The sequence below is a fragment of the Emys orbicularis genome, chromosome 3, assembly GCF_028017835.1.
Source record: "Emys orbicularis isolate rEmyOrb1 chromosome 3, rEmyOrb1.hap1, whole genome shotgun sequence".
NCBI classification, from domain to species: domain Eukaryota; kingdom Metazoa; phylum Chordata; order Testudines; family Emydidae; genus Emys; species Emys orbicularis.
This window is the reverse complement of record NC_088685.1, coordinates 57233312-57254682: the sequence shown is the minus strand read 5'-3', so window position 1 is coordinate 57254682 and position 21371 is coordinate 57233312. Positions and strand designations below refer to the sequence as shown.

The following is a 21371-nucleotide window of genomic DNA, read 5'->3' as shown; positions in this document are numbered from 1 at the left end:
GCAGCAAAATAAAAAATAATCATGCATAAAAGGAACATTGATTAACTAGCAAGATCTGTTTCCAGAAGTCATGATAACTAACCAAACCAGTAAACAATCTCTTGCCGTATTGGCATATGATCCATCTTTGGACCTGATTCGGTCAACCTTATATATGTATAATCTCTGCTACTTATTACTCATGTGTGTAAGGGTGGCAGGATCCAGCCCTATATCTGTTAAATAGGAAAGGAAAAATGTGTCAAGGAAATAATTATTTTTAAGTCTCTAATCAGCCCACTTGCGTAGTCATTGTCCATAAGCGTATTCCCAATGCCTTGACAACTGCAAGATCAGGGCCCTAAGAAGCTATTACTTAGATAGAAGAGTGAAAACCAAAAATTTAAAATTGTAAAAATGAACCTGACAGCATTTTTTTAAGGTTGAAACTTACCATATGTTATTGAATACGTATAGAGACAATGAGGAACACTAAGGAAGTATAGAAGAAACCTAGTAGAGTAAATGGATAACCCTATTGCACCAAATAGCATCTTGTGCTATTCTTCTAAAAGGACTTTATATTTTCCTAACATGTTTTGATTTGTACAAAGGAAGAATATTGAATAACAGATTTATTATTATGTCCGTTTTCTATTGTATTTAGCCCAGAATTTATTCTTTTACAATGCATTATTTTACCAAAGGCTGTATTGTGTTTCTATATCCATTTTAGTTTGTGTTACAAATGGATTTATCTGTGTCTGTTGTAATATGAGGACTGGTAATCTGTGCCGCCCACAGTGGAAGAGTAACAAGCAAAATGCTGCCTCCCACCGAAGGATGAAAATCACCAAATACTTGAATGCTGATTTATAATTATTATTATAATGGAGTCTATGGAGTCTGTTACTGTCGTATCTGCACTTAAAAATCCTGTTTCACCATTTCTATTTAGGAACGAAGTGCCTCCCCCCTGAAATCTGATAGTATGAATCAAACACATGAGCATTTAAACTGTGCTGGGCTTTACAGGTCTCATCTACCTCCCATTGACTACTTTGCAATTTGAACTGGAATCCAGTAAACAAACCCAAAAGGAACAGAAAGAATGTGTGAAGCCAAAAGTAGGTAGCTTGAGTCATCAATAGCTTGCCAGAAACTCCTCAAACAGGTGTTTGAGGGGATGAGCTATTTATCCTGAGGGTTGTGGGGGTGACTTCCAGAGGAGAGGTAGCAATTAAAAACAGACCTTAGCAGACATGGAGAGAGAAACTCCATATTGGGAGCAGTATGATAAAATGTCTGCATGATGGGGCAATTGTGACCCTGAATCATACAAGGGTAAATCACTATAAAATTTCAGAATGCCTGTAATAAGACTATTTCCCTCCTTTTTTTGTAATGCTGTTTAGAATAGCTTACCAGAGTTCATAACAGGAGTCTGAGTATCACTGGCAGTATTTACACCTTTCTAATTTCTATGTAATCTCTTTCTTGTAACATTAAAAGTCAAATTTGTTTACAGAATCCCAAACTGACTGCTACAGTTGATATATTTTGAGAAAGAGACCGCTTGGTGCTTTCAAATCGAACCTTCTCCTGTCCTCCGAGCAGGGCCGCTGCTACCATTTAGGCAAACTAGGCGGTTGCCTAGGGCGCCAAGATTTGGGGGCGCCAAAAAGCGGTGCCCCCAATTTTTTTTTACAGCGTTCCTGGGCTGGGCTGCCGGCGGCGCGCTGACACGTGTGGCTCAAACTCCCTCTCCCAGCGCAGCGGCCACTCCCCTTCTCCCACCTCCCAGGCTTGTGGCGCCAATCAGCTGTTTGGCGCCGCAAGCCTGGGAGGGGAGGAGAATTAGAGCGGGGGCGGCGGGGAGGCGGCGGAGCAGAGGTGAGCTGGGGTGGGAAGCTGCCGCACGGCTCCCCGGGAGGGGGGGGGAGCTGCCGCGGAGGGGGGTGCCTCAGAGCGGGGGGGGGAGGGCGGGGAGCTGCCGCAGGGCTGGGGGGGGGGGGGGGCGCAAGGTGGAAGTTTTGCCTAGGGCACGAAACTTCCTTGCACCGGCCCTGCCTCCGAGGCAGGTATCAATAGTGGGAGTGACAACCTGTGTACTCATCTTGAGTTAGGAGAGAACAATGTAGGGTCTGCTCCCCAGAAAGACTCGTAAAAGTCTCAGGCTAGGTCTACACTACAGCGGGGGGGTCGACCTAAGATACGCAACTTCAGCTACGTGAATAGCGTAGCTGAAGTGGCGTATTTTAGGTCGACTTACCTGGCTGTGAGGACGGCGGCAAGTCGACCGCTGCCGCGCCGCCGTCGACTCCGCTACCGCCTCTTGCCGCGGTGGATTTCCGGAGTCGACGGTAGAGCCATCAGGGATCGATTTTATCGCGTCTTCACTAGACGCGGTAAGTCGATCCCCGATAGACCGATTGCTACCCGCCAATCCGGCGGGTAGTGAAGACGTGCCCTCAGAGTAGTGAGCTAATCCACCTGAAGTTAACAGGTTTTGTCAGAGTTTGGCATAGGGAAGCAGCATTGTTTAAACAGGCCTAATACTTTAACAGGTATTCATTTAAGTGAGCTCCACTGCAGTTAATTGGTTCTGTGCTCCTGAATGTACAGCACATAGGAAAAATACACTCTGTTTGCTGGTCTTTGGGGCACAGACGCATTCCAATCACATGGCTGTACCAGTCCTTCAAAGAGCCACTGCATTCAAATTCCACACACAAGCAGAGGTGAGACTCACCAGTGAAGGGGTTAAAATGGCTTCCTGGTGTTCACAAGAGTGGGAGGACTTATGCAGCCAGATCCTCAGCTGGAGTTAGTTGGTTATGCTCCACTGAAGTCACCAGTTTACTTCCTCAACTGTAAATTACCTTCTTCATTCATTGCTTTCTAACACAACCTCAGTGTTGTTTTCACATGTGTGTGTTCCAGCTGCCCTGGAGCTCTTGCCTGCTGTTTCTTAGCTGTGCTGCTACTGGTTCCTCTGCCTCCACAATAACCCTTTCTATAAGGTGGCTTCAGGTAGGGTGCAACAGTTAACATGGGCTAGAAGCAGAATTAATACCCACATGGATATCTGAGGGAATCATGCCACATACAGTGCTGCTCCCTGGTTCCGCCCCTCCATGAAGACTCCTCAATCCCCCGGTGAGCTCTAATTACACAGCCAGCTACTTCAGGGAGTGAGGAGGGGACATGTTACACTGGCTCCTGCTGCTTCTGAGGCTTTTTCCATTGCTTTGTAATTTCATGGGCTCCAGGCCATGTGTTAGGGTGGAGGGGAGCATATAGGCATCTATTTTGTAAAAAGAAGTAACTTGATACTTCATCCAGTCCAAACAGTTAAGGGAGCTAATCCAAATTGGTTAATGATCTGCAACACTTTAGGCATGTTTGGTTTCTAAGCCATTTTTATTCCTAAAGCATTTATGCAAACTGATGATTAGGTTTTTTTGTACTTTAGATGGTCAAAGAGTATATTCAAATCCCCCTCCGCCCCAAAATATGCTCCAAGTTTTAACAAAAAGCAGACTTTATGGCTGAGTTGTAAACCCATGTAAATAAGGGATTATCACCAAAATGCTGCAATAATGAGCATCACAAACCCTAGGCTACAATTAGAGAGGATACAGAAAATTAAACATGCTGTCATCATCTACCTCACTCTAAAGGATATAATCTTCCCTTGATGGGCATACGTACACCCTATTACAACTAACAGAATGGATAAGTGTGCATGAAGGGAAGAGCATACACTCTGGAAAATGCACCTATTTCTCAAAAGCCACACAGGGCAGTCAGCTAACTCTGAAACATGATAAAAACAGGAAAGATGGAAAAGAATTAACTTCCCCAACCTGTAAAATGTATTTTTGTGGTTTGTTTAGCACTGTTTTCTTCCTAAGGAAAACAGTATTTGTTTATCTCAGATGACTAATGTGTTTTTATTTTCAATGCAACTCTTAATGAAGCCAGATATTTTAGTATGTGCACATTCAGAAACTAAAAAGGGAATTTAGAAAAAAAAATCAGGATGATACCTATCAGTACCTTATTGGGAGGAGGGAAAAAGCCTACTTGATAAGTTAGCGCTGGAGCATAATCAAGATTTATAGTTTCAAGCAACAAAGTCCATGCAGTGAAGAAATGCAGCCATTTTTCTTGATGCCAAGGAAAGCAACAGCAAGCAGATAATATGGAAAGAGTTACATGACATAATCAAGCCTTCAAATCACTGAAATATAGTTCCCCCCCCAAAATGGCAGTCTCTATCAAGCAAAAACTCAGTGTTTGTGTAGGTTTTAGGGACACTTTCTAGTATTTGACAAAGCACACATCTATTTGTCCTGTTAGCTTATTCATGCAACATGGCATCTTTACTATTAAGTCCAATGGATTCTGAATCAGGCCCTCAATACCAATATTAATGAGTTTTAAATCAGAATTGAAAGGAGTATCTTCAGCACACTAATCATATTGGAAATATCCCCATGTTTAAGTAAAGTAATATACCTAATATTTGATACAGAACAAGTTTACCTAAGAAAAGAAACCAAGAAGCAGAAAGAAGTATCAAAATGTTACAATAAATTAATATGCTTCATATCTCCTTCCAAGTGCAACACTGATTATATTTAAGCAGGATGCATAATCATAGAAACTTTTCATCAAACTTTATAACCTTTTTGAAAATTCTGCCTTCAACAACCTTTATTTCAAAACAGGTACTTGAGAGAACAGGAGTCTCTGCACATGTCTTATGCATGTTTTAAGAGAATTTTCAACAAGATTTTTCTGCATTTGGAAACTTCTTTGGAAAACATATTGAGACTAGCTGACCGATTCTCTCCTGTCTCCTTTAAGAAACTGCACAATATCTTTCACTATGAAGAGATCAAAGAAAAATGCTTTTCTGGTGAAAACAGCTATTCAATCCCAAATCTTCCAACAACCATCATCCTTTATTCCCCCCTCTCTATCTTAAAACAGGTGAAAAAGCTCCATGGTCTACACCTCAGGTCTAATGTCTGAACCCTCTAGTTGAAATACTTGAGAGGGAAGAATTTTTGCCTTTAAACATTTAGTATTTGAAATATAAAAGCTATTCCATCTTTGAAGAACTTAGACTACTTTTATATGGCCCTATCAGTACACCGTCCATTTTTGCCTGTGTGAAATATCATGACCCTTTTTTAGTGGAAAAAAAGGACAGAACATACTTTTACAGAGAAAGTACAGCATTTCAAACTCACTTAGTCTTCATTAATTCTTCATACACAAAGAAAGTCAAACCATGAATAACACACTCAGCCTTAAAAGACTATTGCTAGTTTTAATATGCAGAATACCTATGGTATATTTAAAGTAAATAAGAAAATAAGAAATAATCTGCACTTATTCAGTGCAAGAGTCATGATTCCTTTATTCACAAATTGCCAGTGTGCACAAAAATAGCCCCACAGAAGTACAAGTTTTTTAAAGTTGGAACAGTTTTTAAATAAATAAAAACTGGTCTGTAAATTGATTAATGCAAAGAGAGAAATCTACAATCTGTAAACCAGGATAACAACATGCTGTCTGTAATCACTGTATTTTCATTTTGCTTAATTTACACACTGCTCCAATTTACTACTAGAACTGGACCCTGACCATATCTAACCCTATCCTAAACCCAGATCCAGTTCTAAGTCCAATAATAAATTGAACAAGTGGGCCTATATAATGGACCATAAAATGTGAATACTCCTGAACTTTGAGGTGTTGGGATTAGTATACAGATATTGATTAGTGGTGATCAGATACCATGGTGATGGTGGTGGTACAAAAATGAGAATAGGATAGTATAGAATTCAAACTTGGTAAATCAGGTCTCTCTCTCTCTCGTTACACAACATGAAGACAAGTCCTCTTATATTTAATGTTTAAAATGCTTCCCTTCCTTCTGAAGTACCAAAGCAGCAACACCTATTCTCCAAGAGTCAATTCCCTGCAGTCCTTATTCAGGGAAATTTCTGCTGACTTCAATGAAACCGTCTCCTGAGTAAAAACTGTAGCATTTGGCCCCCACACCTTTAATAAACTCCGCAACTGGATCCTGTTTGTATTACCAGGGAATAGTATTAATATAACTCATATAAAAGGCTAATGTCAAAAGATTTTTTCCTCTCAAACAATGGTTAAGACGCAGATCTTTTTTCTATTTCTGCCTCTTCCGGATCAAATTTTCTCAGTTAACAAGGCAAACTAAGATTCCCCCCCCCAGCCGTTGGCACTGAAATCTAAATGTGGGTTCTTTTTTCGTATATCAACATCAAAAATAAAAATTCTAGCATGAAGAATTTAGACCCTGGGATTCAGCAAACCTCATAAATGCCTTTCAGCATGTGTTAAGTATATGCTTCAGTTACTCTGATTTCAGTGAGACTTAAGCACATGCCTAAGAGTTTTGCTGAATCATGGCATTAGCTGGCAACTTTTCTCATGATGCATGCATACACATGGTGATCTTCTGGAGCTACAGTATACTAGCTCTGCAGTGGACACAGTATAAAAATCAGTTTGAATCAGTAAGCAAAGAACCACATTTTGCCTTTGATCTATTTAACCTACAGCCTCATTAATGGTTGCTCTGCACATGTATCAAGAACAACATATGGACTACAGAGAGCATATATGGACAGAAAAATGTCCATTTTTAGAGCAGCTTTTCAGACCACAAAACACTTTAAAATGTAGACTTCATAATGTGCTCTTTTTCTCTCACAAATTGCCTCAGAAGATCTCCATTCTTAGGATCTCTTATTCTCAAAAAGAAGTTGAGAAAACATCCAAACACTTTTCTGGAACTCAGAAAATGAAAGGGCTACTGATGGAATGAATAGGGCTGTGGCTCTCAGAGGAGTTGAATTAAAGATTGCCTTGGTTCCAGGCTCCCCAGATCCAAGCACACACATGCTGGAGTGGGATTATCACCCCCTTAGCTAGGGATTCTGTCTAAACCAGGATCCACAGCCCTTACGATGCTCACAATCTCTGGTCCAACCTCTGTTTTAAGGAGCGTGGGTTTTTTCCATGTCACTTCCTATTCTTTTTTGAGAACAGTGGCCAACTACTGGGGAGCTCTCCTTTCAATTAAATGCAAGTTGCTGTATAATAAAGTAGAATATAAAACTTTTCCAGTTAGTGTTCTGGGGTAAAATTTTCCAAAGTAATGAAATGACTTAGGAGTCTAAGTCCCACTTACTTGCAGTTGGACTCAGGCTCCTAAGTCACTTGTGCACTTTAAAAAATTGTAGTCCAGGCCTTTAGCGGCATAACTCCTCTTAAAGTCAATGAGATTCACATGACTTCCTTCTGCAGCCCCAAATAGATACTTATACAATATTATGTTATGAATTATTGTACAAGTATATATTTTGAGGTACATTTTTCAGCATGTTGCCATCTGCCTCTCATTGACTAAGTGGAGATATTCAGCTAAATACCTAAGCACTGATTTGTAAAGTGAATGACAGTAATGGAGATGGATGAAGGCAAGTACTGTCTGAAATTTAAGTTTGTTGTAGAAAAATATAGTATTCTGTTTTTCTAAACCATTTGAACTGTTTTATTTAATTTAAAACAACTGCTTTTTGTTGCTTGGAAAAGCTACCCAGCATCACTCAGAGATTTGTGATGACCCAGTACATAGAAGTGTCTACATATGATAAAGATAGTCTGAAACCACTAATACTCTGAAACCAGGTTTTGTTGTGAGTATTGTCAGTTCTGCAATCTGTACATAAACAAGATGCACAAGGTTATTACTATTCTATATCCATTAGAAATCAAAGGTTTAATAATTCTATATTTATCTGGTACCCATACAGTCTTGCTACAGCATCTGAGTATAGCTGCTTGTGCACATTTTCAAGAGTTGTACTCTAACTTCCAAGCAATTTACACTTGCCTTCTGAGTGTCAGTGTATTAATAAAAAGACAAAAAAAGACAACATTGTAGCACAATCCTATTACAACTATTATAATGAGCCAGAATTTGTGCTTTTGATGTTTTATGTCTTTGAACTATTTCAGCTTTGAAATTTAGTTATAAAACACACAAGTCTACCACAGAGAACACAGCATGTCCAAAGGGAATGATACCAAAAGGGATTTTTGGAGGAAAAAAATTAGGAAACGTTAAATAATTTCCTTTGCCTGTTAATATTTTACCAAAAACTCTCTAGTCCTGTGAGAATAGATTTGTATCCAAATTAAACACAAAAAGATAGATATTAAAATACAAAGTCAATATAATCAATCATACCTTATTATGTGTCTGAGTTTGTCCAACCAGTATAAGAATATTTGATGAGATAATAGATAGGCAGAAATTAATTAGAATTATTGACCTCTCAGATCTGATGTACCTGTCAAATAAATATAGAATAAAAAGGTTCTATAGCCATTGAAAATGAAATTCTAACAGATAAGCAACCATAAATACTTGAATGCAATTCTTAGAAATTTGGGAGACATTTTAAAATGTCTGTTACCAGAATTTCAAGAGAGAATTTTCTATTAAACTATTACATTATTTCTTGTTTGGTATCTCCTACTAATACAAAATAACATGCCAGTTAGAAAAGTTTTTGTTTCCATTAAATATTTTATAATTCCCTCAGAATGTCTCAAGACATTAAAGCTAGATTCTATCAGTGCTTCCATTATAAGTCGTTGGTATTATTGATATGAATCATATTGATAATAATGTGACTGCATAAATTCAGATCAATAGTAATATAATTTCTTCTGCTGTCTGCTCCTCTATGGGAGTGTTCATAGAGGGGCAGATCCACAGCTGGCATAATTCGAAATAGCTCCATTGCTGAGGATACGTCCCACAATATTAATTAAGATGCAGTATAGTAGATCATAACATGGCAGTGCATTCTTAAACACTTACATTATTAGGATAATTATAACACATAAATTAATTTTGAAGTTTAAACTACATTTACAAAATAATTTGTGTGCAGAAGTAATAATACAATAAGTCCTTCATTTCCATATGACCAAATAGCAAAGATAGCTGATCTTTGTACTGGTAGATATTAAATTATAGTAGTGAGCATTACATATTCCCTGTTGCCAACTTTTGTTATGTTATTCATTTTACAAGTCTATTAGGAAAATAGTTGATAGGATAACAAAATAACTGCATCAACTGGTTTCTTAAAAATGTAAATGTCCTTATTCTGCTACATCGTGTTTTATTTGCTGAAGCACACCAAAACAATGATGACTATTTCAAGAAACACGGCTACCCCTCTGGTATTATTATTTTCAGAGGTGTTCTGCAATACCATTGACTTAAATCACTGGGAGCTGAGGGCGCCCAGATTTTATGAAAATTATGCAATTTATTTATAGCTTTTACTTTGTCAGTACAGCTCAGTTGATGCTATGTCTCCAGTGGGCCAGAAAGTCATGGGTTTAAACCCCAATTTTAGGTCTTACATGCATAACCACAGCTGACACTTCAGGGCACAGTGAAGAGGGGTAGTTTGAGGTGCTGTGCTTTGGACAGAAAATAAATCATTGTCCTTTCTGCCCAGTTGCCTAGTTATAAGTTAAGGATTCCATTACACTTTTCATAAAAAGAGTACAAGATAACCCAAGAAACATTCCTCCTATAAATAAAAAAAGTATAATGCCCAAGGCTGTGTGTGATTTGGCAGATGAATACTAAAAGGGTAATGCATTTGCCTACATACTACTACTCTAACTCCTTATTAGTGATGGACATGAACCAGACCCAACATCAAACACCCTGGAACTATGAAGAAGCTCAGATTTGAACATGGTACAAGAACAGTTTTTTGCTACTCAATGTGTGGGTAGATTTAGTGCTCAGGAAAGTTAGGGGCCCACAGCATTGCCCTGATCCAGGCAGGTGATGTGCAAGCTTTCAGCAGCTTTGCTAATGCACCTTATTTCTTCTGACCAGCAATGTTACTATTCCAAAGTTCTTTTGAGCAGACACTGCTAATCCAGACAAATTGCAGGGGTTTTCTTGAAAATATTTTCAAGGGTGACATAACCAAGCTCACAAGAACCAAGAATCACAAAAGTTGGTGCAGGAAAACCCTTATTAGATCCACTGTTCAACTTTCTGCCAATGCAAGACTGTTGACTAAAGTGTACTCCTGAAAGCTTTGTTCACTCCAGCTTTAAATAACTCAAATGGTGGGACTTTCAAAGGTCATTTCTAGAGTTAAAAAGGCCTCACTTTTAGCACATACTTCCTGATATAAATCTAAATTGTCTTTTTGTCAGTTTCATCCAAACCCTGTTTTTATGCCTCTCAGGTCACATCAAACAATTCCTTTCCCAGCTTAGAAGCCCTTCTACTGGGAACCACCACTAATACATTCAGCCTCATACCGGGTCTCCAACAATGCTAGATACATCACAAGACACAGCAACAATGCACCCAGCCAATTCCGCAGTTGAGGAGTTGGGAATCACTTCCTGAAGTCATCTTATACTCAGTTTATTTCTTATTTATTTATTTAGCATTTGAATATTAGCCAAGCAATAGTGTTCTTAGTGGGCAAGTAGAGCTCTTGGAGCCCACCTCTGCATTTGGTTAGTGGGCACTCCTCGACGATGTGAGTCATTGTTTGAGCTGCACTGCTGCTGCAGCTTGAGTTATCTTGAAGATCCCAATGGGGCTGGTTGGCTGCACAGAGATCTGCCCAGTCATAAATCGGTTAAGAAGGGGCCACTGACAATGTGGCAGGTTGAAGCTGGGCAGGAGGAGCAGTAGGGTCTGTGATGAGGAACTGATTGGTGGTCGATGTTAATTCCTTAAGACATGATGGTTGATAATCCTTATAATATTTTATCCTGGCTGGAATAACCAGGTTTTCTATATTAAACAAAAATGTCTAATCCTCTCTCTCTCTCTCATAGAGAGAAATTTAGCTATTTATTTTGGTAATTAAGCTATTTATTTTAATAATAACGTGTGACAGCATATTCCATTGGTTAATGTTACATTTTCCATCCTTTTAAGCTTGATGTCTTTTAATTTCATTAAGTGCCCTTTTGTTTTTATATTATGGGAAAGGGTAAATAGCTGTCCCTAGTTTGCTGACTCTGTCCCTCATTATTTTATATACTTCTCACTCTTCTTCTGTACTAACTAATCATGCTATTTTAAATCCCCCTCCTACTGAATTCCTCCATGCCTTTCAGTTGCATTTATGATCCTAGGGGTCCCTAAGGTGCAAAGCAAGTTCAGTATTAGACTGTGCCACAAAGCCCCAATCAAACATGTTTTTTGAAGGCATACTGCTTCATTCTGTGCCCTTCAATGAATGATGCAGCTGAAGTGTGCATACTCAAGCATAGTAGTCTGAATATCTGTGAACCTGCAAAACCTGAAACTTGTGTGACTTTCATATGTAGTTTTTATTACACAGATACCTCATGTTCAAATGTAAATGGAGGAGAAGTGGGTCAGGAAATAGGCCATAAGCCTTAATTCAAATATAAGAATTCACTTCTGGAGGAATCATGTAAAATGTTTATTAGCTGTCTGACTACTGCACTAAAAGGGCAATATCATTAATACTGAAGAGGAGAGAGAAGGTATGGACTATAATGTCACCAGTAGACCAGGACAGACAAGCAAATCAATTACATTAATCAGATTTATTACAGATCAATTGCAGCATGCACTATATAGCTATTTTATTAAAAAATGCCTACTATTACTACATATAGAAGATAAGGACATATCTAATGGCATCCTGAACTACTAATTTAATTCCAAACAATTGTGCATTTCCATTCAACCATGTCATCAATTACATACCTCCATAGTGCTGCATAGACAACTGCGAGGGTGATCAAAGCCAAGCATGAGAGACCACTGCCTACTATTAGGGTTACTGAGGGGGTGCCAGATGATTCCATGATCTGTAGGTTACAACAAACTACTGTGAGAGAAAACCATCTTCCAGGAATTAAAATGCCAGAAAAGAGCAATAAAAAGGAAAATGCCTAAAACAGCTACTGTATCATAGCCAGCCTTGGTAATATTAGGTATGAAGCAGACATGTACTCCTTCTAACTTAATTCCCAATTTGATCCATACACATCTCTGAGATCTCTTTAATTACTGATGCCATCCAGAGAGGCCTTAGAACCTTAAAATGTTTTATTATACTACTACATAATGTTTTGTAAAATAAAGCAAATGATGATATTACAACTTACACCACAATATTAATTTAGGTTTAAAAGGCACTCTAGTTAAAATTAATTTAAATATGTATTTTCCTTGAAAGGTAGAAATATTTTGAAAATAATGTGCTAAACAAATAGCTTGTTTTATTGACAGCTATTAAATATCATCCAGTACTTTATCCAAGATCTGATTCCTGTTCACTGCAGAATTACCAAACTTTAGGACTTTTAATAACTTTGTCTGAAGTCCAGTATTCTCACATGCTTAGTTTTCTTGGGCCTCTGATCATATAGAAGAAATGGCAATATAAGGGAACACAAATATATTGTATGCTTCTTCTGAAGAACTTGGAAATCTAGAATTATTTAATCAGTGCTATTCTGAATTAATAACAGTTGAAAAATAAATACATGACCTTGAAAAAACAAACTTGCTTATTGCTGTAAAACAATTAGTCTCAGACATCACTATTATGCATTAGGGATATCTGTGTGTATTCTAAAATTAACATGATATTGGCTAATGCAAATTAAAGGATTTAGACCTAAAAGATTGACAAGATATTCTATATGGCTTATCAATATGCTGTTTAAAAGTCTCAAGTATGCATTGTAAATTACATTTTATCAAGATATCTTTCATCAACCAAACAAGAGCTAAGACTAATGTACTTTTAGGCCAGATTTTACACAGAAAGTCATGCTTTATTTCAACCACTTTGTTTCCAAACAGCTGACGCTTACTGCTAAAAACAATCTCTGATCATACACTTCCAAAAAGAGAAAAACCAAATTATTGCCCTTTTGGGTTCAACTTCAAAACGATTTGCTTTTTAGACTATTTTTACATGCAGTAATACCTAGAGTGGTTGCTTCTACATTTTATGTCACTCCTTTCCATGCAAACTTTATTTTTCTTAAAGATGTCAACAGACAACACAGAAAACCTGTACTAAACATGTCCAGTGCAGATCTGCAATCTGTTTAACTACGTTATCTAGGGTTTTCATTCTACTAACAGCAATAAAACCTTCTACATTCCTCTTGAAAGGGTAACACCCTTGAAAAAGGCTGTTAAGTTGATAATCGTTCAATATGAAAGTTTTCAACACATTTGCATTACAATTAGAAGGCTTTCCTATAAAATACTGAGATGGAAGCCGTCCGAAATTGACTAGGATTTAGTTATATCACAGAATCTGGAATTCATTTATCTGAGCTACTGTAGATAACAGGAGACTAACAACATTTTGCCAACCTGCAGTATTTAAACAATTCCTCGATGCAACGTCTGAAATCTACCTGACAGAGAAGCTGGACAACAAATCTTCCTGCTTTTGCATTAAATCTGGATTTTTTTCTTTGTTACTTACTATTTCTCTAGGTTGCTGAGCCAAAATGGCGAAGGTAGAGAGACGATCACATAAGCATTTCGTATGGGATGCATCGGTAAGCACAGTTTTACATCCCTGGGTGGACCAGGTTCCCAAAGAGTCGTTCCTGCAAAGGAGAGAGAGAGAGAGAGAAATCGGGATAATTATGCCTGACGGTCAATTCCATGAAGCGAAAATGCAGTTTAATTGAGAGGAGAGTCTAGGGTAGTTCCCGGACAGAAGAGATCTACTTGTTGTTCAATCGGACTTAATTTAGATGCATCTCCAGCTGTACAGTAATGCGAGGGGAGAGGGGGAGAAAAGGCAGGGAGACGGCTAGGCTGCGTGCAGTGAGCTGTCCAGCATTCTTCATGCTGAAACCTCGCCTAGCTCTGTAGAGCCCTCTGCTACCAGCAGCAGCCTTGAGCACGGCCGGCCAGCCACTTCCTAGCCTCATCAGATCACTGCAAAAACTGATCGGGGGTTGGGAGCGGGGGGGAGACAGGCTTGTTTCTTTTTCATACCAGCTCTGTCTGTCTCTTGTTCCTTGTTTTTTGGGGTGGTCGTTAGTGTTGTCTGTTTTGTGTGCGTGGTTAGTTTAAATGCAGATGGCTTTAAAATGTCTGTCTAGGTTACACTGGTTGCATTGGGAGATGCCGGATCTTCTGCTCTTCTGGCTATTTTTGTTAAAGGTTTTTTTTTTTTTTTTAAACGATCTGCCTTGGAAATTTCACCCTGGAAACGGCAGCATCAGATGCCTCCGACTATTGCCTTTGCCTCAGCTCCAGCAGAGGGACGGATTTCAGCACAGCAACCCACAACATCGCCAAAGAGACACGAGTTCGCCCTCCAGACATCACTCAGCCCAACTCACCTTTCCCCATCTCCCTCCCCCCTTCCCTGTATTTTTTTATTTGGGGGCAACAGTACCGGGCTAACCCCAAGCCAAAGGGGTCGTTTGAATGGGACTTTCCACCCTCTGCCCTAAAAAAATAAAAATAAAAAAAGGACTAAACCAGCCTCCGATTTAATTAGACATTCAAAATCAAAATGCTCAAATCCACCCCAGCAGAACAATAAAAATGGTATCGACCCACGTTTTCTTTGTGCGGAAAGCAAGAGAGAGGGGAAAAACCCATCTCCCCTGCCTGTGAAACGCAGCACTGGGATCAGTTCTACAGGAGGAAGGGCTCGGTTTCAACTAAATCAAGCCTGTTATCTTTACATAGGTCATATTTAGAGTATAACCATTGGATTTCTTCCCCCCCATGTCTAGGGATCAAATGGAGACACTGCAGCTAGTAACAGCATGTGTTGTCAATTCTTGTCCATTTCACTCTAGGTCACTAAATGACTTGAAATGAGAAAAGGAAACAGGAAGACATGGGGGGGGGGGGAGGAAGGAGGGAAATAACTACGTTTAATTTTCATTCACCGGGATCACTCTTCTGTTCACCTCTTCTGCCTCTGATAACCCACATTGGTGTGATTTCTCTAAGACAGGGCCCTCAGGAAGTGTAAATTTGTGATTTCTAATTCCCTTTCAGAGTACAATTCACACTATCCCACGCTGGCATCTTACGCCACTAGCTTTTTCAGTGCCCAAAGGCAACACTTATATCATATTCCCTTCAAATCAGTTTCACATAAAAAACAAACACAGACACAATGGAGGAAACTTAGATGAGAGAAAATCACCAAATCTCCAACTACTAAAGCTTTCCTTTAGTAGCCTCTAGTCACACATTGTCCCTTGCACAAAGCCAAACAATACTATACCAACATCCACTTTAAAAAATGTTCATACAATTTATTTAAACTATAATAAATTCTGAAACATATCTTCTGGTTCACCTTACAATTTTATTTTATTAGTTTTCCTTTCTCTTATCTTATTGTGGCACACAGTTAAGGCCAAATGAAGTACATTTATCTGAGCTGATTAAATATTTAAGACAAATGATAGCTTAAGAGAAATTGACATGTTTTAAAACATAAGGACAGTATTATTCACTCTGAATTTAGTACACCCTGAATTTAGTACACTGAATTTAACCTGTGTTTTGCATACACAATGTATCCATTTAACACTAAATCTTTCAAGATTGTGTCCAATGAATAGCACTAGTTGAGTTATAATAATAATAAAAAAACCCATAGACAGCTATATAGACCAATTCTATTTAAAACAAAATACCCCGGATCCTGATCACAATTAAACTGGTGTAAATCAGGACACTCCATTGATTCAGTGGGTCTGATTCTGCTTTCAGGAGATAAAGTCACAAATGAGTTGAACCAGTGATTGCAAATGGCTACCAATAAAACCACTATGTCACACCAAACCATCATGCATTCTATATATGGCACATATTTCACAAAAGAACTACACTAGAAATACTTTAAAGATTTAGGCTAGGATTTTTCAAAAGTTCTCAGTGATGGCCTAACTGCTCCTGTTGAACTCAAGAGTAAAACTCCCATTGATATCAATGGTAGCAAAGTTAGGCCAATACTGAGCACTTTCAAAAATACTACCCTTACCTTTTTTCTCCCTTTTGATGCAGGATTGTGAGATATTGAAATTTAAACTATCACATTCAATATTGCCATTCTTTCACCTCTTTATTTTTGGGGGAGAAATTCTACTTTTTGATGACAGCGAGACACATTTCTGTGGCAGGTTGATTATTTTGAAAATGATGGCTGTTTGAAGCTGTTTAGAATGCCAGTCTAAGTCCCTCAGGGTAGACAGAATATAATACACCAGAAACAATGTTATTTTTACTATTCAGTAACTTTCCATGCAATATTATGTGATATACTTAAAAATATTCTCATTACTGCAAACAATGGGGCTAGTGGCTTAGATTTTTGAAATGTGACTTTGTACAATATTATGTAGGGGCATTTTTGTATAGTAAGATTAATTCTCAGAGGCACAACTGATCACAGACTGATGATTGGGCCACATCTGATGTGCTAGCAACCACATTTTGCTTACCTGTACTTTTCTAGATATCATGACACAATATACCCACTTATTATTGATATGTTTTGTTGAAATTAAGGGTACTAATGTCCTATTAACTGCAGTGCTATTTTCTCTACATAAAAATAATGATTATAAAATTCTGCAGTGGCACTGCTGTCAAAACTACTCACATAACAATGGACTTATCACATAACGTACACTAGCTACCATATTATTTTACTCTGAGTCCTAGCCAATAATACAAAATAGGATGGGTTTATTATGGGTGTGGTGGTCAAAGACATCCACGCAATGATTTTAGTTCCAAGACTCAAGCCTGAGGCCAGTTTATTGACATACATACCAGTGCACTGGGGTGCAGTCTGAAGACTGACACCCCGAGGACCGCTCGCAGGCGGGTTTTTATTTCATCAAACCGCAAGCAAAGTACAAACAATACGTCATGAGTTAAGAAATTGGGGTTGGGGTCAGCCCCCCCAAACCACAAGTTAAGAAACTAGGGTTGGAATCAGTCCCCCCTCCCCCATCCCCCCTGGTACCTTCCTCATTAATTTCCGAGAAGTGGGTGTTTATTTGGGTAGAGGGGCGTTTGGTGGTTTTCCCCAGGGGTGGTACTTGGCACCAGTTTGGGTACATTTCTCAAGACACATGTTATTTTCCGGGGTCTTTTGGTTAAAGATTGGGGGGGGTTCCATGGGATGCCTAAAGAGGATCTATGATTGGCTCTTTTTGCAGATAGCTGGAATCACGGAGTGGGTCACAGATCACCCAAAGGAGAAGCTGCATGAGTTAAGAAATTGCATTTAGCTAAAGTTACCTATTGCTTCACACAAGTGGTTATTATATTTCATTAGTCATGAACATATTTCATTAGTGCTGCTGCTGGGGCTTTTTTTTATTCTTTCCCTCCTTGCCCCCCCCCCCTGGTCATGACCCTTGACCGAGTTTGGCAGGGAATTGTGCAGTCTAGTCTAGTTCAGGCCCTGGCCTGGGCCCTGGCCTGTACTGCTTTGTGTAAGGGTAGTTAGCATAACAGATCTCTGTTGGAGGGTTTATTTTGGGGCCTTCAGATTCACAGCTCTGGATATTAAAAAGAAGGCCCCCCTGCTCTATTTCCCCACAATTTCCCTCCTCTGGTGCCCTATAGGCATCACTACTATCATTAAACAAAGGGGCCATAGGACAGTATTCGGTTTTAGAAATGACACTAAGGTGGTCGATTTCCAGATTTGAGGGACAATATAGTGTGGGGTGGGGAACATCTGTGAAAATAAAAAGGGCTTCCATTGGTGGTCGGGGCTGAACCGGGAGCCGGGGCAAACGGCAAAATTTACATAGACAACAAGCAACAGCCAACATTAATCTGCAACAAATTGCTAGAACAATCCAAAATAGAATGTGAAGGGCAGAAGAGGTTAGCCAACTGGGTGCAACTTGGGCAATTTCCTTAGAGGCAAAGCATGCAATGTCATGGGAGGAGCATAAGGTATGTACTCGATAAGCAGTTTGGAAGGCTTTGGTCTCTTTGTTATATTCTATTTCTATTACATGCATTTGGTCTTGCAGGTGAGATAAGTTGGAGAGCAGAGGGAGTAGAGAAGTGAGGTTTAGGAAGCGGTTAGGGATAGGGGAAGTCCAATCAAATGTAAAAGGAACACTTGGATGGAGGGTTACATAAACCTGAGGATTAGCAGGCCATACAATAAAGCGGCTTCCTTGTGCAGTGGTTAAATTAAGGTGAAAGGGGATAGGGATGTGGGGGTCTGATGGCAGGGCACATCCATGGTTTCTACTAAATAGTAATTTTCCCTCTGGATCTTTACCTATCGCTTCTCCTTCCCAACATGCCAAATTAAAAACGTTAACCACTTCTCCAGGATACAATTTGCAGAGGCAAAATAGCTGTGGGGGTTCCAAGGGCCATAATGACCACAAGGTTCCGATACCCACCCAGATATGTTGAGCAGCGAAATCATAGGGAGTGGTGATGAAACGGCTAGGTTCATGGGGTGGTTTAACTTCCCATACCTGCCGGTGGATAACCCAGTCCCATAGACAAGTCGCCCAGGGTTCTGGCACAAGTAAGTGCACTGGAGCCCAGGTGCCATTTACCGGTTCCGAAGCATGGAAGGAGCATGTTGAGGAGTTGCAGGCCCAATCAGATAGGGTCCAGGTATGCCTCCACTTCCATAGCTTGGATGGCACTCCTACCGCGGTGGTAAGGGTTTCAGGCCACCGCTGATTTAAAACATCGGTTCGCATTTTTGCCAAAAGGTTGTTAAAGAAATCTTGCATTTGGCTGCACGCTAAATCCCACCCAGTGTCTTTTCCTGTTAAAACGAGGGTGTTTATTAACCTTGTTAAGAGGGTTTGGGTTGTTGTTCCCAACCCTGATAAGGTATGGAGAGTTTTTATATCTGATTGGGTGTTAGTGAGTCCTGCCTCAGTAATAAGGCCCGATGCCCTTTCTAAATTTCCCAGGTGTTCTTCATGGTCCTGGGCTTTGTCTATGTTCCAAATATCAGCCGCTCCAGTAAGACCATGTAAGACTCCGTCTACCAAACCCCTTTTTCCCCGATGGAAACTTTCCCACTGCACAAGCTGGGCCAGCCGAATGGCTGCTCCCTGGGAGCAATTGGAAAGAGTCTCCCTGCTCTCAGTTCTGGTGTCCAGTACCATAGTGGCCCCTGGCAACCAGGAGGAGCAACAGCAGGGAAAGTCCTGCTCAGCCCCTAGGATGGTACATGCTCAGTCAATCTGTGGGATGGAACAGACTCATTCTGGCTGATATGTAGGAGCTTTGTGGGGTGGAGCATACTCAGTACAGAAGTAATGCTGAGAAAATAATGCTCAGAAAATAATGCTGCCAAACCATAACAAAACTCTCCTGAGCATGTGCAAACTACAATTTTAGAGGCTTATCTCTTGGCCAAATTTGGGCAGAAGTTCATGGGGATGGCAAAAGGCACATCCCTGACAACAATGCCTTTTGCCAAATTTGAATTCCCTGCTTCAAAGCACAAAGTCACTACAGCTTCTCAGTGAAATCGTTGTAAGAAACTTTTAACAAGGGCAAAACAACATATTTTCCTCTAACCTCTTACTCAGAAATGGCTGGGCTGTTTTGCTGAAATTAGAAAACAAAACATAAACAAACAAATGCCACTTTGACCTGAAGCAGACACTTGGCATGGAAAATTTCAGTCCAAATAGTTAAAGTTTGACAAAGTTATAAGCAAGTGAAAACAGAGTCTTATAATGGAAAGTGTTGGACAATCTAAGCTGTGGATATTGCTACTAGCTGTACCTATAATATTATATTGTATGATTGTTGCTTATATTAATGTATGTAACTTTCACTGATCATTAGATAGGTGCCCATGGAGGTTTATAAATCGAAATAAAGAAATATACTGCTTTTGATTTTTGCATTAACTCCTACTATCAACTGAGATCAGTGCACATAGAGATAAGGCAATATTCGGTCTTTAGGGCTAGATTCTGTCTTTTCAGTGTACTCTTCATAAAGGGTGGTATGTAGTTGTGAGAAGCACAGGTAAGGAATCATACTTTACTATTGTGATCCTTCCCTTTGCTCCAGAACAGTAGTAATCCGTTTATGGTCTTTACAAGTAGCAAATTACTACTTCTCCAAACCTGTCCAGCTGTGCTGGCTGGCACGTTGGGAAGAATGGAGCCAAGGCTCCACTCACTCCCCAATCCTCCCAACTCCCATACTGACTTAGGTGCAGAGAAGCCACAGAGAGACTTAGGGAAGTATAGACTTCTCTTTAAACCTCTGCATGTCCACACAGCATGGGGCGTGATTTTGTGCATGTAATTCTTACTGCGATCAATCTTCTGAATATTAATAGTGTACTGCAACCAACTGGGCATCACTACATGCAACAATATTACACAGAAATATTTTTGCAAAACCCTGGAAATTCAGAAGTTTATTCTCATGTAGTTTATAAAAACAACATTATGGAAACATGAAAATGAAAGTAAATATGTTAGACAAAAACATTTAATACCACATACCACCATCAATATGCCCACTGAGTTTGTGGGAGGCAGGGCCGGTACTACCATTTAGGCAAACTAGGCGGTTGCCTAGGGCGCCAAGATTTGGGGGCGCCAAAAAGCGGTGCCCCCAATTTTTTTTTTACAGCATTCCTGGGCTGGGCTGCCAGCGGCGCACTGACACGTGTGGCTCAGACTCCCTTTCCCAGCGCAGCGGCCGCTCCCCTTCACCCGCCTCCCAGGCTTGTGGCGCCAATCAGCTGTTTGGCGCTGCAAACCTGGGAGGGGAGGAGAATTAGAGTGGGGGCGGCGTGCTCGGGGAGGTGGCGGAGCAGAGGTGAGCTGGGGTGGGAAGCTGCCGCACGGCTCCCTGGGGGGGGGGGTGCTGCCGCGGGTGGGGGGGGCGCCTCAGGGCGGAGGGGGGGGGCGGGGAGCTGCCGCAGAGCTGGCGGGGGGGGGGGGGCGCAAGGTGGAAGTTTCACCTAGGGCACGAAACTTCCTTGCACCGGCCCTGGTGGGAGGCCAAAAAAAAGTAGAAACCCCTCAGAATTTTGTTTCCTTGCTGATCTCTAAATTGAAAATGAATCCAATTTAAATATTTTTTTTTGAAAAACAAATGTGCATCTGGGCTGGAAACCAAGTTTTACTCCAGTGCGATTTGAAACAGATGAGATACTAAACCCTGAAAAATAGGATTTATAGAAGAAACACTACCATAATGAGCATATGTTAGTTGTTATACTCACTCT

At 40.1% G+C, this 21371-nt stretch overlaps 1 protein-coding gene across 1 annotated transcript in view; it reads right to left on the bottom strand.

The window, feature by feature from the left end:
- Positions 1 to 21371, bottom strand: part of ADGRB3 (adhesion G protein-coupled receptor B3) — a 624198-nt gene that overhangs the window by 99600 nt on the left and 503227 nt on the right. Inside the window, exons 16-18 of the mRNA XM_065400780.1 lie at positions 13602 to 13728; positions 11855 to 11958; positions 8297 to 8399 (exon numbers count right to left, since the gene is read on the bottom strand). Coding sequence (XP_065256852.1) covers positions 8297 to 8399; positions 11855 to 11958; positions 13602 to 13728 — 334 coding nt within the window. The remainder of the gene's footprint in view (positions 1 to 8296; positions 8400 to 11854; positions 11959 to 13601; positions 13729 to 21371) is intronic.